The 19385-nt window shown below is 42.0% G+C and overlaps 2 protein-coding genes across 2 annotated transcripts in view; both read left to right on the top strand.

The window, feature by feature from the left end:
• Positions 1-1749: 1749 nt before the first annotated feature.
• On the top strand, positions 1750-16929 carry si:ch211-117k10.3 (Krueppel-like factor 15). The gene is made up of 3 exons (XM_005934503.3): positions 1750-1931; positions 4499-5671; positions 7865-16929. Exons 2-3 carry the CDS (start codon positions 4566-4568, stop codon positions 8031-8033), a joined length of 1275 nt encoding a protein of 424 aa, XP_005934565.1. The 5' UTR covers positions 1750-1931; positions 4499-4565; the 3' UTR covers positions 8034-16929.
• Positions 16930-18230: 1301 nt separating this feature from the next.
• Positions 18231-19385, top strand: part of elk4 (ETS transcription factor ELK4) — a 21260-nt gene continuing 20105 nt past the window's right edge. The window contains exon 1 of the mRNA XM_005934500.3: positions 18231-18452. The gene's annotated coding sequence lies outside the window, so the exon portion shown is untranslated. The remainder of the gene's footprint in view (positions 18453-19385) is intronic.

The following is a 19385-nucleotide window of genomic DNA, read 5'->3' as shown; positions in this document are numbered from 1 at the left end:
GCTGTTGAGAACTAATCCTGTAAGCACACTTCTGTATCGTTGTGTATTTCTTCAGCAGCATAACAGCGCCCCGGTGTGGTCGGCGTGACAATTACAACTTTGCCCTCTCGAATTTTCAATGCACAACACGAAAACATTAATTCATTAACCAGATACATGCTTTGGATCACTAGAGATCCTGCATATAACAACATTTTTTTTAAATCACCTGTAATCATAAATAATCTATTGTGTAATGAGTTAATTGCTTATTCCTTAATGAAACAATAACTAATCTATGTAAATTTGAGGAAAAAAATAGATAAGGTGGTAATAAAATGTTATTTCCGTGTAAACGAAGGTGCAGTAACTTCTGCCAAAGCAGAATTTCTGAAAACTGAAGTCCAAGTTTAGCCAGTTTCCTGTCTGCACTCGTAGCTTCATGGCAAATTCGACTGAGTTCAAAAAACATCCTGACAGGGGAAAAATAAATGTGCAGACTTTGTGTTAGACTTAAAAAACATGGAGAATGAAAATGAAAAGGACGCGACTGTGAAAGCGTGAATGATGGATAATGGAAGTCCTACCTCAGGAGATTTAGATCATCAGGGGCTTCATTTCCCACATTGTGATTTTTTGTGCAGCAGTTTGAACCTTTTGCATATCTGTTTATGCCAAATGCCTCTGGCCAGCAGACCTTCTGTGGGGATTTTAAGTTCTTATTCTTTCGCATTTAAGATGATAACTTGCTGAGCCAACGGCGCACATAGGCACGATTTACTCTTCTGTCCTCTTTTGAATGAGACAGTGTGACAGTTCTGCCTGATTTCAGGTCAATTTGGAGCTAATGACCTGCTCGAATGTGCACATATGTCACACGTATCCTGTCATTACATTCATGATGAATTCGTGCACTTTTTACTCATAAACACCTGGACTTCAAGAGCTCAGATGTGAAAGCATCACACATGTCTGTGATTTTAAGGAATCATAGCGAGTTGCTATTAGCGACTATGTTATTCAGGTTGGCTGGAAATCAGAAGCACAGGCAACATTTCCACTGGATTAGTTACCAAACTGGTAACAACCCTTCTAAATCTTCTAAATAGTGTTTTATTTTTAACACTGAAAAATTAAAAAGAAACTTCTAATATCGGGCTCTTTCTTCCTTTTGCTCTGGACCAATGGCGTGTGAAGGGGATAGTCAAGTTTACCTAAAAAGATTCATAGGTGGAGTAAATCACGGTCACGTGATTCAGAGCACTGTTGCCCCACAACTGGAAGATTTGAATCTTCTGGTAGGCTGGAGCCTCTGAGTGTTGAGTCTGCAGGTTCTTCTGGTTCCTGCACAGGTTTCATCCAGCTGTCCACATGCATGTTTGTTCCATCCATCTATCCATGTTATGGGTGGATGTTGTGCTATTTGATATAAACAGATGCTCTGTGTGCCTCCCTGATTTCTCGCTTCACGGAACTTAGACAAGTGGGTAGCAGTGCTTCCACGGCAGCTTTATCTCTAGCAGTAACTGCAGGTTGTTCTGATGGCCCAGGTTAATCTTGACCTCTTATCAGTGTGTCCGTCACCCCCACTTCCACCTCCTTCCCCGCACATCTGCTGGCTACGGTGCATCCTGTTAAAACAGCACAGCTTCCCCTCTAACAACACATGGTAGTCAGAATTTATTGAGCGGCAGCCAATCAGCGCGTTCCTTTTTGGGCGAGCCTCCGCGGCGCTGGTCCAATCAAAGGCGCGGAAAGGGACCCGTGCCTCCGAGTTGTGCAGCGATGCCGTCACGTGACGCTGGGAAAAGAAATGCCAACATGGACCCGTGGCAAAGACGGGACGCGAGTGCGCGACGACAATAACACGACGGAGACGAGAAATAAAGGCGAAACACGGAGAGCCGTGGACTGCGCCACCTCCGCGAACACTCTCCCCGCTCTGAAGCACGGTAGGTCGAAGCAGCCGCCGGGATCGCGCCGCTCGACTCCTCCGGAAAGACCGAGGAGTATAAATAGAGCAGTTTTTATGACCCAGGCGAACTTGAGGCTCGTGGATGTCTGAGTGGGCACAGTTGTACTGCCATGCTGTCGGAGGAGCGCTCGCTCGTTTCTCAGGCAGTCGCGCCGTGGATTTTCCATCTTTTCTCTCTCGGTGATCCGACGCTCGCGCTCTCTGGCGTGTTTGTGGGCGCGTCTGTGCGGCCCTTGTTTACCCTGCGCAAGCGGCCGTGCTCTGCGCGAGCAGCGAGGCCCTGCTGCCACATGTGCCCTCTGACAGCACCCACAAACAGCCTTTACATAAGCACACGGGGTTATTGTGATCAGGACGCTGGCTTTAAACATAAGGGCTGCGGACATGTGAGGGGATGTAAACACACTCCCGGGGACCCTCGATCGGATTAAATCTGAGTCCCGATGCGTTTTGGGGTCCCAGCACTTGTTGCATAACTCTAGACAGGGTTGCTGTTTCTTACACTGTTTAGCGTTCATATCAGGCTTTTTCTGTTTCAGCACCAACACTGCGATGGACGTGAGAGGTCAAATGCACTGCAGCTTAGGAAATGACTTTAAAAAATAAAAGCTGCAAAAGCACACAAAATAAAAGCCAGCCTGTGGTTACAGGGCACCTGTGGTGTAGCGTTAAAGAAGAGGCCTCAGTCCATGTGAACCCTGGTTTGACAGCAGACACACTGCCAGAATTTTTTCATAGGGGTCGCCATATGGGGGCCACTAAAAATATTGGGGTGGCACACCAAAAATATAATTTCCAATTTTATTATGCTGTTGTCAAATGCAGGTTACTTGAAAAATATGGGGAAAAAAGAGAAGAATTCTATGCCTAGTTAGAAAATAGGTACATATGAAAATCAAATAAGAGGGTGGCGTCCTCTCTCTTGTGCTCACGTTTATTAGAATTACCAACATAGGACAGTCTTGTAATGGGAAGCCACTACCAGCAAATTTTGAGGGGGTGGCCAGTGCCCCCCCAGCACCCCCATTGGTGGCACCCCTGGTAGCCTGCCCTTTTGCTTCTAGCTGTTGGATCTCCAGACATGTGCATCTCCAAGGCGACAGAGTGGAGCCACAGGTTTATTGTGGTTTATTATTGGCATGCTTGTAAATAAATAAATATAACTAAAATGCAACATGTAGCCTTACCTGGATTATTCTAAGCAGTATAAACAGACGTGTTTGTTAGTCACTAAAATAACTGGGCAGGAAATAGCCCGGTGACGATAAAAATGTTTTAGTTGTGTTATAAGCTGCTGTGGTTAGATGAGTTATCCTCACACAGGAACAGGATTTCCAGTGTGTGGCATTCATTGAGTAAATAAAACGCTTTTATGAGCAATCAACTGTCTGAAAATTTGGTATTGATACTTAGTAATACTATAAATGTACAGCAGCGCCTCTATTTAAAGGGCCGCCTCAACCCAAATGACTAACACCCCCCCACCCCCCACCCCCTGGGGTTCCCACATTCTCACTCGAGTGGATAGTTGAAAGGTGGTAACCTTGCTGAAGTACAATGACAGTCAGATTTGTTGTGCCCTGATGCTGTAGCAGCGTGCTGCACGGGCCCTTTGTCAGAGTCCACGTTTAGTACCTGACTTGTTTAACGTTATATTAGAGCTCAAAGTATTTATTTATCCAAGTGAGGACCAGAGACTTACACTACCTAGGAGTAGACTCTGCATTGCACCACCAAGGAATTCTCACACTCCTGCTCATACATTCTTACTTTTCTCTTCACAGAAGCAGGAAATAAACTGCCCAGAAAGTATGCATGTACCAGCGGGAGAGCACCCAATCATGTTTAACCTTGTTTGCATGCAGCAGCAAATCATTCAGCTCATCCCGAGGACATTTGTTAAAAAAGTATAAAGTCATAAAATATCACCACAGAGATTTTTCAAGACTCTTATATGTCTAAAAACTGCTAATAAGATAGATCGGTAAACTCCAACAGTGTATTGGTTCGGGGGGCTTAGACCCAGCTGTCCGCAGGGGTCCTAATATGATGCTATGCATGAAAAGTTTTGCAACAGTGTGACTGAGAGGATGCCATGCACTCATCTGCCAAAACTTGTTATATGTATGGACATCCAGTATTAAAAGAGAATTTTTAAATGATGCCATTACCCCAACTACCCTGCATATGTTTTTCTAGATATTATCGATATTGGACCACCTGGTACGTTTATACAGATATGTGTGTGATCTGGTTGACTGATATATGAGTCTTTGTCTAATTCAGCGCATCATTAGAGTATTTGCTCATTTCTTTTTCTGTGTTCCAGTATTAGTTTTAACCCTCTGACATAATCAGAGTTTACAATATAACTTTGACTTGAATATTAAGGAGAAAAACTGAAGGAGAAAATGGTTTTTGTTGCCAAATGCATCGACTATATTTATTTTGAAGTCAATAATCGAGTCATTGAGGTCCTCAGGCCCTCCTGCCTTTTTACTTTCTGCTGGGTAATAAAATCTGGTCTCACTGCTGCCTTTGCAGGTCTTTCTGTCTCTTCTTCTGGATCGAGTTTCCTCTACATCCCTTCTGCAGCGTTCGGACAGGATCAATGGTGTCTCTCAGCAGCAGAATGCTGAGTTTGGAAAATGACCTGTTCAGGGACAGCAGCAGCCTCTTCTCCCTTGACCTCGGGGACGGAGACCGCAGCCAGGGGGGCAGTTCGGCCTCCTGCAACAGCCCAGAAGCCAGGGAAGTGGAGGTTCTGCACAGCTCCAGCCCAGGAGAGGATGAGGAAGATGAAGAAGAGGAGGAGGATGAGGATGGAGAAAAGCGTCTCCATATTTTCTTGGGAGAATTGGGAGAAGGGGAAGCTGCCAGTCAGGAGCCTAAGCTGCCTGAATTCTCGTTCCACCCCTGTTCCCCGTTCTCCCCAACCTTGGAGGACATCGAAGAGTTTTTGAGGGAAAAGATGGAAATAGTCAAAGATGGGATGGTTGTTCCAAAGGAGGAGGCCTCCCCTCAACCATGCAGCTCCGCTGACCCTCCACCTGCCTCCGCTCTCCCGGTTGCTTCCTCAGAGACTATCAATGATCCAAAGACTGATGCCTCCCAATGCACGTCTAGCTCAGATGCCACTCAAGGCGGGAGAAATAGCCCCATTCCAGCTGACCCTTCTTCTTGTGCCCAAGTTAACCCCTCACCACCCACCTTGTCCCCACCGGTGCTCCTGGGTGCTCCTTTGGTGCTCCAACTCCAGCCTCTTCCGTTGGCCCAGGCCCAGAATCCAGCAGGCTCTCCTGCAGGGGCCCAAAGTGGGATTTTGCTCACCCATGTGGTAATGGGGCTTCAAGGTGCTACAGGACAAAATGTAACCCTGCTGGCTCCCCAGGTGCCCTCCACCCACACCACTCTGTTATCACTAAACAGTGGTGATAACAAGCCAACTGACCAGAAGTATGTAAAGATCGCCCCTCTGCCAATCACTATGAGGACTCTGGAGATCACAGGCTTGACTGGGGTCGGGGCCCATGGAGGCAGTGTGCTAAAAGCAATGGCTCCTCGGATGACGAGGGTGCCACCTACTGAAAGGGTCCACAAGTGCTCCCACCCAGGCTGTGGGAAGATGTACACCAAAAGCAGCCACCTGAAAGCTCACTTCCGCCGTCACACAGGAGAGAAACCCTACACGTGTAGCTGGCCCGAGTGTGGGTGGAGGTACGGAACATGATGCAGACTGTAGCAGGTTTAACAGTTAAGATGAGGTTTTAGGGGTTTTTCCCCATGATTGATTGTTGGCACTGATTAAGCAGATGGCCTGATCCAGGAAGACTAGTTAGAGCAACAGACCTTGCACAAACACGCCACGGTACGTTTATTACAATATGAGGAAACGGAAGAAGAATAAACAATTTCAGCTGCTCCTTTATTCACAAGGGTTTGTTATGCATCCACAGAATACTTTCATAGCAACAAAGAATTTCAGTTTCCATCTCGGTTATACTTTACGAGTTTAACAAAGCATCTTCCTGGTTAACAGCCCATTAAGCTTTGTGTCTAGAAGTGCTTTTTGTCTAGTGTTTTTTCCCCTTTGGCTCCAAAGGTTTGATGGTAAACAGCAGTCAATTGTCAAAGCTATTTTGTCAATTGACAATATTATGCACGTAAATTAGCATAACTTTATATGAATACCTTCATGTAAAAACAGTTTACTTAAAAGATGTGTGAAGCTTCCAGTTCTGGGAAGTGAAGCCAGTATTGAGGTGGCTAAAACCTGCTTTCCTTCTAACAGTCAGTAGGGGGCAGCACCTCTGGCTGCAAAATGAAGTCCGATTATATCGAAGCCCACAGTAAAATAACACTTGATCTGTGGCCTTAGTAAATGTTTAGCTCATGAGTTTATGAGATTCAAGTATTCCTCAAAACAGCATGATGTTAGATTCTTTATATTACGTTCATCTTGACGTCTTGACGAAAAAATCTAAAAAGCTAGCAAAGACCTGCATGTAGTTTAGTAAAAATATAACAAATTATGAACAATGAAACTTTTTGAAATTTGGAATACATCAAAATAATATGAATAACGTAAATAATCAAATAGATATTGAGGATTTAATACCCAGCAGGTTGCTTCAGAAAGTGTCTCATGATATGATTATGCTCACCCAGCCTTCGGGATCTTATCTTCATGCTGATGTCGCCTGCTCTGCTGCACTTTTAAGCATTTTTACACTGGCTTATTTTGTCGAAGATAAAAACCGTTAACAAATGTAGAACATCAACAAAATAGATGAACGTACCAAATGTGCATGAAACGTCAACAAGCATGCGCATGGTGAACGCAGTTGTAAGGTCACCATTCGGCGTTCAGTTAACTGTAAGATAGGGAACATACATACATTATTATGATATTGTGTGTTTTAGGGCGGGGCAAAGGTGGTTGAAAAGTACCTGTGAGGTGAGCTGAGATGTGATGGTGACCACCGATGAGACTGAGATGGTAGTTATTAAACATGAAACGTTGGTCTCCCCGGGTGGTCTCACTGATATGAAGAGAGAGGGGTGTTTGAGCCTGTGCTACAGTGTCTGCACAAGGCCTTCCTCAGCTGCTGAAGTGGTGCCTTAAATGATTGGTGAGGTAAAAAAATCTGATTTTTCCAGGGCTGTTAACGCACTGGAGTGCTTCATATTAATAAAGAATCATTTGTAACTGAGCGTGCGGAAACTGTTTCATATGATCATTTTCTCATTTTCATCTGCTAAATATTGATTTCAGCCTCTCAGTCTCCTGTTACCCATTGCCAGCTTATTCAGTCTTAATAAGGAACGGTGATTACGTTTGTGTCATTAAAGACTTTTAATGCCTTTTAGTTTTGAGGATTGATGTCAGGGACTTCCAAAGGGACTGAGACTTGTTTTAACTCCTTATCTAAGTTTGAAGCTCTGTGAAGATAATAGTCACTTCTTAGCTGTTCTACTCTCTCTGTTACAGGACTAAATGACAGACTGTGAGCAATTACAAGATAAATCCTTCTCTTTATGCCACAGTTCCCACTTTTATTCTGTGAATGCTAAAAATGACCTGCAGGTTTTAAAAAAAACAAAAAACTTACAAAAGCACAAAAACATTTGGCCAATCAGCACGCTCGGCCCCAGAAGTTCCTGAACCTTTACTGTATCTCCCACACAGGAGATCTGCTGGCAGAAGTTCTACAAATATCTCATCTTTAACTGCAAAACATGAGAATGGATTTGATTCATATAATAAATCCAATATTAATTTGTGTAATCTTATCCATCATTGGGAGGAAGGGATTTGGTATGTCCCGATTAATGGATATGTTAGCTGGTGTGTCTCTAAACCTCCTTCTAGCTGTGGATAACACCACCCCTCTGTTCTTGTGTCTCCAGGTTCTCCCGCTCCGACGAACTGTCTCGTCACCGCCGCTCTCACTCGGGCGTCAAGCCTTACGAGTGCTCACTGTGTGAGAAGAAGTTTGCCCGCAGCGACCACCTCTCCAAGCACACAAAGGTCCACCGCAGCTCCAGGCCCAGCAGGATTATCAGAGCCACCGTGTGATACCCTCAGCTGACCTGACCCCTGCCCAGCATCCACCCACCCACACCTGCTGTGCCTCCCTTGCCCAGCTTCGATTTGGGCAGTGCGGTGAGGGTCCGGGCCTCCTCAGGACTTTTGGTGCTTTACGAGCTGGACTTTCAGAAGAATCTCGGGAGTTGGCTGCCGTTTCACTTCAAAGTTTCTGTCCCGTCTCTTCCTCCCCTCTGTTTTACCTTCAGTGCTCCTTGTGAGCTGCTCATATTGTACCGAGCTAGCAGCCACCTCAGGAAAAAGTCAGCTCAAAGTGGATTTCCTGGCCTTTGCGCACTCATGCGTGGCAGAATGCAGAGCAGCAGACATTCTTATAAGGGCTCCTCTTGTAACCACTGCGTGCCCCACTGCTCCAGATACCAAGCTGCCAGGTGCTGTGGGAAGTAGAGTGCTAATCAGTAATGGGAGCATCTGTAATTATAGAATCTTTTTTTTCTACTTTTGCAATCGATTTGCTTCCTCAAAGGTAAACTTCAGGGTTCAAATGGTTCAGATGAAGCTTCCGTTGTTGCACTTATGTGTTCTAATCGTTAACGCGATACGCGCGAGAGAGTTCGGAAACCCGCTCCCAATTTCTGAATTCTTCTGAAAGTACTTTCAGAGGGATGCCGAGGCTCCTCACAGCAGAGATAGTTTAGTCGTATTGAACTGGTGGTGTCCCCGATAATTTGGCCAAGTTGAGCAAAACTCTCTGTTTTCTGGACCACACCTCTGGCCTTGATCGCATTCATCCAGTCGTGATCCAAAATGCTTTGGACCTGTATGCCTTTTCTCAGTCCCAGTATGTCCTAATCTCTTTATCGATGCCTTTGTCCATCTCACAAAACCTCTGTTGAGCCTGCTGTTATCATATGACTGCTCTTATTTAACTGTGACTCTGAACACGGGGTTGCCAAACCTGAAATCCCTGTTTTGGCCCTCTGTGGGAGGATGAAAATGACACCTTCGTTTATACGGTTTATAAGCTCTTTGTTCTCTGGAAATCATTGTGCAGCCCACTGATGTGGCTTAAAAAACATACACGCACACACACACACACAAAGTAGTTATGGGCCTATAAGGTGCAACAGTGATGTGAAACTTTGCTCTTTTTTTAAATTTACAGTAGCACTTACTGTAAATGTTTATTTTTTTGGTTATAGCAGCAAGAAAAGCTAATAGTATGAATAGCTGGAAAGGCAGCTAACATCTATCCAATCATTTGTATTAGCATATTCAATATAATGTGTACTGAATATTAAGGACACAGATGACGTGTACAGCTTGTAGCCTTTATATAGATGTTTGTTTGTTTTGAAATCCAAGGATTTTCAATCAGCGCATTAAGCTATTCAGTGGTGTTCCTGGAGAGGTTTTCAGTCTGTTATGTGAGTTTGATTGTAGCGCGATCAGTCTGTGGAATGTCGGACTGATTATGCTCTGGGATTTGGAGTCCCGCTCTACCCGTTCACATAAACCATTAAGCTGAGTCTGCTGGTCTCAAGTGCACTTGTGCTAGTGAAAAGTGAGAAACAGTCAGAAAACACTCCTGCTCTTATGGCAGTTCCATAAAATGCACTGGAACAGCAAAATGCGAAAAAAAAATAGTGAAGCAATTTTTGTAAGGAAGGTTCGACTGCCCGTGGCGGTCGGTATTACCGTGTGTTATTAGATCTCAACATTGTGGTGCTTGTTAACCTACCGGTGCTTCACAAAATAGGCTGTAATTACAAGCGTAACACCTCACATAGCTGGATTATCTCTGTTGAACAGGCACTTATAACTACAAACTGCAGGCTACCGGCAGTCTTAACTTTAGCTGGAGCAACACTGGTGCTTATGGATGAGCGCAAAAATAGAGCACTTATTTACACAGCAATCGTTCTTATATCTGTGATTCTTAGCATTCTGGAAACCCTAGGTTTCATTCTTTCCAAGCAGCCATGCTCTGTAGCGTAGAAACAGACGGGCAGACGTGTTTATCTGTCTGAACCAGTGCTGTCTTTGTGTCTGAGCCTCCCCAGGCTGCTTCTACTGACCTACATCCAGACCTGTATTCCCTAATCATCATCATCCAATTCTCTCTCTCTCTGTGATGCCTGAGCACAGGCGATATTTTCTTTTTGTTTTGTTTTTGTTTGTTTGTTTTTTTTTGAATACCAGAAATGCTATTTTCCTATTTGCAGAAATAAAATTAAAAAAAAGAAAAAAGAAAAACACTAATCCTTTTGCTATGTTGTTATTCTAGTAATGCTTGTTAGGCAGACATAGATCAACATTTGCTATGAGGTTTACAGTGACAATGTACCAGCATGTGAGAAAATAACAAGTATAGAAATGGTGTGAAAGTATTTTTATTCACACTCAGTCTTTTTATAACAAGCTTATAGTGTGAAATATCTGTGTACAGTGTACAGTACAGAAACCAGAAATCTTGAGTACTGTTCTTAGTGATAGTTTCGAATGCACTGTGGGAAACAAAGGTATCTTAAAAAAGCTAAGGGGCTATTTGGAGCTGTCTTCTTGGGGTTTTTGTTTTGGGTCCCAGCTTACATGAATAGTCTGATATATCTATTTACTGGCACTAAATGAGACTTTTTATGTTCTTGTTGAAGACAAATAAGTAAATAGGAAACAAGTTTGACTTTAATTCACCATTTGGCCAGAATCACATGTCAAATTGAATGCTAATTTCACTTTGTGTCCGGTGTCCATGCAAAGGTCTGTTATGAGTAGACTCCATTTGACTCGTCTAACATTCATTGATTCACATCAAAAGAAACAACAAGAAACACAGCAAAAAATTGTCAAGTCCAAGGAAACATTAGCATCAATATAAAAATACACATGCAGAAACAGTGATTGAAAAAGGATAGTAACAGATGTACAACATTCCCCAACAAATCTTGGAAGAAAGAAACATGAATCTTCAAATATCGACAGTTTTGCGGTACTGGCAGGCAAATTTACCAGCTTCTCTCCTTTCATTTCTCTGTAGTCACCTGCTCTCTGATAATACCAGAGATTGTCTCATAGAAGTGACACCAATCTGAATTTCCTGCAGTGCTAAATGACAGCAGGGATTACAGCACAGCAAATCTGGCTTTAAAAAAAAGCAGCAGGCAGGTTTCAATCCTGTAATTACTTTCCAGTACTCTGAATCCTGCTGCATGCTGCACCACCTCTCACTTCGGTAATCTACAAAGCTAAGAGGAAGCTACAGCTCTCTACACATATCATGTTTTGGCTGTCAGTGTTTTCTAGCTGTGCTTGACTGCATGGGGAATGGGAGGGGAACACCTGGAAGGAACTGGGACCAGCTTCAAAGCAAAAAAAAAAAAAAAACAGTTTCCTCCTTTCCTGCTCTGCTCTTGGACACTTTTGCTAATGTGGCCTGAATACGCAGTCATAAAAATGCTGATCATCTGAGTCCTGTTTTGATTCCTAAACTGTAGGCAGGCATCTGGCAAGAACGTAGGGCTGAAGAGGAGGAGAGAAGCAAGGAGGGAGTTTCCTGTTAGAAATGAAATGTGCCCACAAGCTGTAATGTAATAAGAGTAGTCGACAACAGTCATGACCAGAGGTTACTGTAGGACAAAGCGCTGCGCTGCTCTTTAAAACAGAACAGTTTGGCCTTTAAAAAGCTATAGATTTATTATGATCAGTAAATGGGACCAGAACATGAAGCTGAAGAACACAGAAGAAGGCTTTCTGTTTATCTCAATAGATGCCTGCAGCAATTCTTTGTGACTGTTAACAAGAAACTTTGTTGAAGACTACTCCTTTTATTCCTTCTTACCTTCTTTCATTCATCACCCAGCCTAGGTGGAAACTAAATAGAATCCATGTTGGGATAAAAACACAGCTTAAGGAAAGATTAGTGTTTAACAACTGTGTAATTTAAGAGGATGTGTGAAAAATAGACAACACAAGTGAAAGTCAGTGATCTGAATACTACAAACAATATGCAGCTAACTAATCAAACCTAGATAATAAGGATAATTTCAACTGTGATATTAATAATACGTTTTGCAGATTCTGAAATCATACAGAGGCGTTACATACAGAGGACGTCAGGCGCACGTCACTCAAGACCTGTCTGCCATGTTGGATGTAATCATCACTAATCCGTTGTTTACGTAGAAATTATCACTACTTTTCCCTCACAACGCCTACATGCTGCGGGGTTAGGTGCAGTAATCATCAAAGACAATCAAGGACAGAGGGAAAATCTTTTTCTAATCATGTTTTTTAGATAGAAGAATACGAGAAAAAAAAACTAATTAATGAATAAAGGCATCAGATAAATAGTATAACAGTATAACAATTATGGGTTGGTTGAATTTTTTAAATAACCAGTATCTGTTTCAAACAACATGTACCATTTAAAATTTTTACGTTGATATTTTCATTATTTCTTCTTCGTCTGCCTCCTCCAGCACAATTCTCGCCTTCTCATCTCCATTTCATCCTCTTCCTCCTGAACTAACGTTAGGGTTCTAACATAAGAAGTCTCATATGAACATAATTATTTAATCTTGATATTACTGCAATGAGTTATTGTCAGCAGATGTGACCCTCCCGTCTCTGGACAGGTAACAAGAGATGGCTAAGCGACAACGTAACAAGCTAACCATGCAAGCTAGTCATGCAAGCTAACATTAGCCTCTAGCATCCTAAAACTTAATTTCCCTCTGATTTCACTTTCACATCACAAGAGTTTATTTGCTAAGTACGAGTCTGCCAACGTCAAATCCATTTCAAAAAAAGTTTCAGTAACAGCCGTGAATACCGGTGAACAGGAGCTAACAGCAGAACACACTGATGGAAAATTATGGCTATCCATATGCCTTGCCGAGTTTTTCCAAATAACAAGCAAGATGCTTGTCAAGAAAATGTACTTCCTCCAAGAGAGTATATGTTTACTATGTTTAGTAAACCGTATTTCAGGATTATTACACATCCAAAATGGCCGACAAGTTAATGTCACATGTAGGGTTGCCAACTCTTAACTATCAAAAAAAGGACACTCTGGCCTGCCAGAAGCACAATGCACAGTCAGATAGGAATAGTGTAAATAGGAACTGTATGTTCATATTCGTACAATATAAATGCAGTACAGTGTTGATATTCAGTTTAATCTGAAACAATGCAGGAAAAATACAGTAAATGATAACAGAAATCACATGGGCATTTCCTTTGAAAAATAAGCAAAAAAAAAGACAAAATAGGAGCTTCAGTCACCCAGTTTATTATGCAACTGGGACCAAACGGCACCTTATTTTTATGAATCACACATCTGGTGCACATCCTCACATCTGATGTGCATGATGGGCCATCACTGATGGCTGTGACTGGACACAAGCACAATAGCCCCGGCTAAAACGGGAACCCTTGTCATGTGGTAAGCGGTCATGTTTCTGCAAAACCCCTATAGCCTCCCAGTTTGGGTGATGAAATGTTCTTTACAGTGACACATTTCTCATCATTGTATCCCTTGAGCTCTGCAGCTTGTTTTAGTGTCTTTAAGCACATTGTTTTTTATTTTACAGCCTGCTTTTCAGCATTGCTGTTTTGATTCTCAAACAGCTCATATCTACTTACTTTTAGCAGCAGGCAGCTGCTCTGAACATATACAAATACTCACCAGCACCCCATCTAGGGGCTTGTGATTGGACTATTCCAACACAGTGGTGTGCAATTACTTTTATTACAGTGAGACAAACAGAGATGACAGACCACCTGGCTGTGGCTCAGGTGGTCTGTCATCAGGTGGTAGAGCGGGTTGTCTGCCAAGTTTGGTGGTTCAATCCCCGGCTCCCCAAGTCTACATTTCAAAGTATCTTTGGACAAGATTCTGAACCATAAGTGCCCCCCCCCCCTTCTCCCATGTATTCATTGAAATGTGACTGTTTGTGTGAACAGTATGTCTTTTGTCCTGAGCCTGGTTCTGCCAGAGGTTTCTTCCTGTTAAAAGGGAGATTTTCCTTCCCACTGTCGCCAGGTGAATTCTCATAGGGGTCATCTGATTATTGGGGTATTATTGCAGGGTTTTTACCTTACAATATAAAGCACCTTGAGGTAACTGTTCTTGTAATTTGTAAATATATAAATTAAACTGAATTAGATCAAAGTGCTTAAAAGCACGAAGGTGTGTGATTGGGTGAATGAAGCTTGTAGCAAAAAGTTCTGAGTGTTCAGTTGGGGGTAGAAAAGCACAAGACCATTTACCACAACAACTGTAGACCTTTGCCTTTTCCACTGCCCTCTAGTGACAAAAATATATTTAATAATAAAAGCTGGGTTTGCTTCAGTGCCAAATGTTAAAAGAATGTAAGGCTTCTGTGGAATTCAGCAGTCTTACTCCTGAAATCTAGATGTTCACACTGACTAATGTGACAGGGACCAAAAATAAAACACAAAACTCATTACAACTGATTTTGTCATGCCTTCAAAGCCCTTAGACTCTCACTGACAGACAAGCCTTTTTCTGACATCCAGAAATATGAGGTTATTGAAATCCTACACAAGATATTAATTAGGGCAATTCATATAGAGCAGATTTCTACTTCAACTGCGAATGAGTCACTCATCCGCCAAGTCAATCCAGCTCCACCACTCTATAAATAATCACCCTCTGGTCTTCGACTGCTTTGCATTTATGTCTGAATAATGCTGGTATTTGTTTTAGCTAAATGTGCCAGTCGGGTCTTATTCTGCACTCTCACTCTCCAGCCTGAGGTGTATACAACAGCTCAGACTTTTTTTTTCGTGTAGTAACATAATGCTGTTTTGTTTTTTAAATTGTTATTAATTTATTTTTTTTTAATAATACATAACCTAACCTGTTTTTTCTCAGTTTTTTTTTTAATGCAGTTTGGCTACATTTAGCAGTATGTTTGCTTTCTGACAACATCAGATAATAACAGATGAATGTCCACAATAACAAGACTAGAATCTGCACAGGGCTCACTGATGCTACTGTGACTGTTAGCATACGCTGCCACTTGGTGGTTAATCTGACAACATGCAGCTTCTGGACGTGGAGGTTAGATTGTTTTTTGTTGCTAATGATGTTCTGTGCTGATGGAAAATCCAAAATGACGTTTAACATGGGTTTTTCTTTTACAAATTGCTTTTTGTATAATTTGTATACACACAAAATATATTTAAATTGTAATATTTTGACTCAATCAACTCTTTTTTTGGTACACCTTGCTAGAACTGGGCTGGATCTGCTTGTACCTATAATTGGCTTAGTTCTTCATGGCACAGTTTCAATAAGAGGTTGAAAGTTTTCCTCAGAGATTTTGGTGCATAATAATCACAGAATCACACATGTGCTATTGCTCACATGTGTGATTCTCACATGTCCTCACATCCCAAAGGGCTATTTGAGTACATTAAATTCAGTGTTATGTTCAAGAAACCAGTTTAAGATAATCTAAGGTTTGTGACATGATGTCTGCATCCACCCTGCTGAAACAGCGACACTGTGGATGGCCAGCAACAATACTCAGGTAGGCTGTGGTACTTAAATGATGCTCAGTTGGTACTAAGAGGCCCAGAGTGTGTCATGAAAATATCCTGCACATCATTACACCACCAGCTGCCTGAATTGTTGATACAAGGCTGGATGAAATGAGTACTTTATGTTTTGTCTGCCAAAATCAAGATTCTTTAGCCCTGGCTGCCATTTAATGTTGATTGAGAGTTCGTATGAATTACTGTCTCAGTTTCTAGATCTTAGCTGACAGGAGTGACAGTGGCCTGGTGTTTTTCACTGTGGCCTATCTTCTTCAAGCTTGTAGATGTCGTGGGTTCAGAGATGTTTTGCATATCTTGGTTGTAATGAGGATTTATTTCACTTCCTGTCGGCTGAAAATAAGCCATTCTCTTCTGACCTCAATGGATAATTTCTCTTTTTCAGACCACTCTTAAAGAGATGGCTGGAGTAGATCAGCAGGACTTATGTTCAGACTGCCATGGATATTTATTTGAGTGTTAAAAACAGGAAAAACTGCCCACAGCAGCAACGTTCTGTGCTTCTTTTTTTTAATCTTTTCTATTATATAATCTATTTTTCAACTTCCTCTTCTTGGTAAATTCTGCTGTCACTTCCTTTGCTGCTCATGTCCACTTTTCAGCTGATCAGCATTCTTTCTGTTGCCTAACATCATATGCATGTGGCTCGGTTGAAGGCCCGCACACACTGGACACATGGACTGGCTATTCACACTGTGAATAGCCAGTCCATGTGTCAAATACATGCAGTGCTGCGAAAAAGTATTTGCCCCCTCGTACCAGGGTGATCAGCCTCTAGCGGGGTCGACTTCCCGTTACCTCCGGTCCTCTGGGACTCTTTGGCACTGGGCACCCCATCTAGGGCCTCCCTCCTTCTCCTGCTGGGATGGGCGTACAGTTGTCTTTGGTACTCTTGGGGGCTGCTGTTGTCCTGGTTCCTGTTTGCATCTCTGTATATATAACGACACACTCTCTCTCTCTGAAGATTTCATAGACCACGGAATATAGGCCATTAAAATTTCCCAACACCAGTGTCTGGATGTCACTGTAAAGTTCTTCCTCCCCACTGTTGCCAAGTACTTGCTCTCTCTTATATTGTAGTCTTTAATTGAAATTCGATTTGAATAAAGAGACCATTTAAATGGTACACTTTATTACACAATATGTGTTAAACAGATGATAAAGTACCCACTCCACAAATAAGAATTTATTTGTTTTTTAAAACAGTCCCACAAACATAAATCAGAGACACATTGTAACTATTCTGAGAGTTTTCATTTCGAATTTGAATGCAATTACAGTTGTGACAGACTCAAGCAGATTATTCCAGTGACACAGGGTTTTTAAATCTTTGAAGTTATTCTCAGCTTGTGAAATAAATAATATTTTTATATATATTTTAGTGAAAAGTCCTTAACTTATATCTTTGTAAAATAGCTTGAAATTAAGATTACAGCCTCAAATAGCTTAAATGTCCCCAAATGGGATTATTTATTTTGTAGTAGCACAAAACAAACAAATGACCAAGTATTAAACAGAAAGTATGTAAGAGAGAGAGTGAAAAACCCACTTTGGTACCCTGCAGGTAATAAGGGGAACACTGCGTAGGGTTTAAGTCTGCAGTTGTGAACAGTATGACTCTGCTTCCACATTCTCACTTTTTTTTGCTATTAGATTTAATAACTTGGCAGTGCATTAGCTAAAGGAACTGCAATATCACTCAGCAGTACAATTCCATAAGAAACTAGGGAATATACAGTGATGTGAAAAAGTGTTTGCTCCTGTCTGGATTTCTGATTTCTTTTTTTTTTTTTTTTGTATGTCTGTCACACATAAATGTTTCAGATCACCAAACAAATGTAAATATTAGACAAAGATAAGACAAGATAACGCTTCTACATGAAGCTGTTTATTAAGAGGAAAAAATCCAAACCTACATGGCGCTGTGTGAAAAAAGTCTGTATTACAGACTCAATGTTACGAGACTTTTGTTTTCATTTCTTATCAAATTTGATTTGGACTTATGTTATTATCTGTAAGAGCAATACGTTGACTACTACACAGAAGAAGCCCACTGCTATTTGGAACTTTTAGGTAAAACAATAACGTGACACCAACGGTCAAAACGAGCTGGTGAAGGCTACAAGTATGTGTAAAAACTGAGTGGACACAATCCCTTTTTTCATGCAATTGCCTTGCGATTTCTGCTGTGGGGATACCAGCAGTACTGCGAACTGTGAGTAGAAACGTGTCATTTCCACTGCTGAAGTTGTTTAAATCACAAGTAAGTAAAGTATTATTGTTGTTTAGCTACAGAATATATAAATTAACTACAATGACTTTGACACACCTGCAATAAACAAATAACGACAAAGGAAGTGAGCTCAGCGTGAGTTTAATGACGCATTAACGTGCTTTTGGTAGAGCAGGATTTTTTGCAACCAAAAGCAGGTGAAAACATTGAAGATTGCACGGTATAACTTTTAAGCCGATTTAATAATAACACTGCTAACATTAAATGCATATCCAGCAAGAAAAGCGACTATTCTTACACTAGTTTCGTAACTCAAATGCGTTTGATGCTCAGGTTTTACCAATAAAAAAAAATCTAGTGCCGCCAGCACACTGAAGCAGTTGAAGGCGGATAATTCACTGAACTGGAAGTGTACGAGGGACGTTGAACGCGACATTATTTCCTGTTCAGAGGATATCTCGTCAGTGGGAGCCAAATACAGTTTAATGTGTTTGATGTTCAGGCATTTGCTTGACGTTCTGTTTGAAACTTGTTTCCTGAGCTATGGTCGCATAGAAAGCCCTCCGGAAATGTTTGGGGAATATTTCGATGCGGCTCGACGACTCGGAAATTCAGCGGGCTCCGCGAGCGAGGTAATGTTAGCAGGCAAAGCTAACGCCAGGTTAGCTAAGTGCTAACTTAGAGTTAGCAAAATAACAGACTGCTTTGATTTGTTGGTGTACGCGGATGTTTGCGCTCGCGCTAAACGTAGCTTCGAAGCTATAGCTCGAGACTTGCAAGTCTCGAGGGGAAAAAGACGTCCAGCCTGTGTTGACGGTGACGAAACTAGCAAACGTTACCTATCAACAAGTGGTCTTTTATTTTGAACTGTGTGGGTGCTTTGCTGTGACAGGGGAGAAAACCAGCAACTCGGGTCCTAGCGTTCGCACCACACGAATAACACACCTCATTTGACTGATTTGACCTAGCTGACGTTATCTGCATAGATAACATTTGCAGCTAATGTCAGGAGTTGCATAACATTCAGTGGTAATCTTCTTCCCTGGCACCAGTTTTGACACTGTCCTATTTTTGCCCTGATATCACCGGTTTAACACGACAGTTTGGGACAGATTGTGTGAGTGTGAGTGTGTGGGTTTGGGTGTCTCCATCCCAGCAGGTTTCGATGAGTCAGGACAGATTTATTATTCCCTGGCCCATAAGAAGCTTATATGCACACATGTTGACAGATACTGACGAGAGCATAAGTCATATTGAACCTGTTACTTGGACAAAATAACAAGAATCGCAGATGAAAAAGCCAGCGACACACAGCAGCAGCAGCGATCACCTCAGTAATAAGTTGTTGTGCGCAAGAGGAGTGGAGCTGTGAGTTACAGGTACATAAAACCTGCAATAGGAGATGTTATTAAAACTGAAGAGTAAGCATGAGGAAAAAACGAGCTTCTTACAAAATAAGGCAGCCACGTCCTTTTCCAAAACTACATCACTTGTAGATTACTGAGATTGGGCTCCAAGCATGATCCATTAGACTTTTTAAATAAAGCTATCATGCGCATATATAT

Source organism: Haplochromis burtoni, unplaced genomic scaffold (assembly GCF_018398535.1).
Source record: "Haplochromis burtoni strain Fernald_Lab_line unplaced genomic scaffold, NCSU_Asbu1 Contig_186, whole genome shotgun sequence".
NCBI lineage: Eukaryota > Metazoa > Chordata > Actinopteri > Cichliformes > Cichlidae > Haplochromis > Haplochromis burtoni.
The sequence above is the reverse complement of the archived record's forward strand: the minus strand, read 5'-3'. Positions and strand labels throughout refer to the sequence as shown.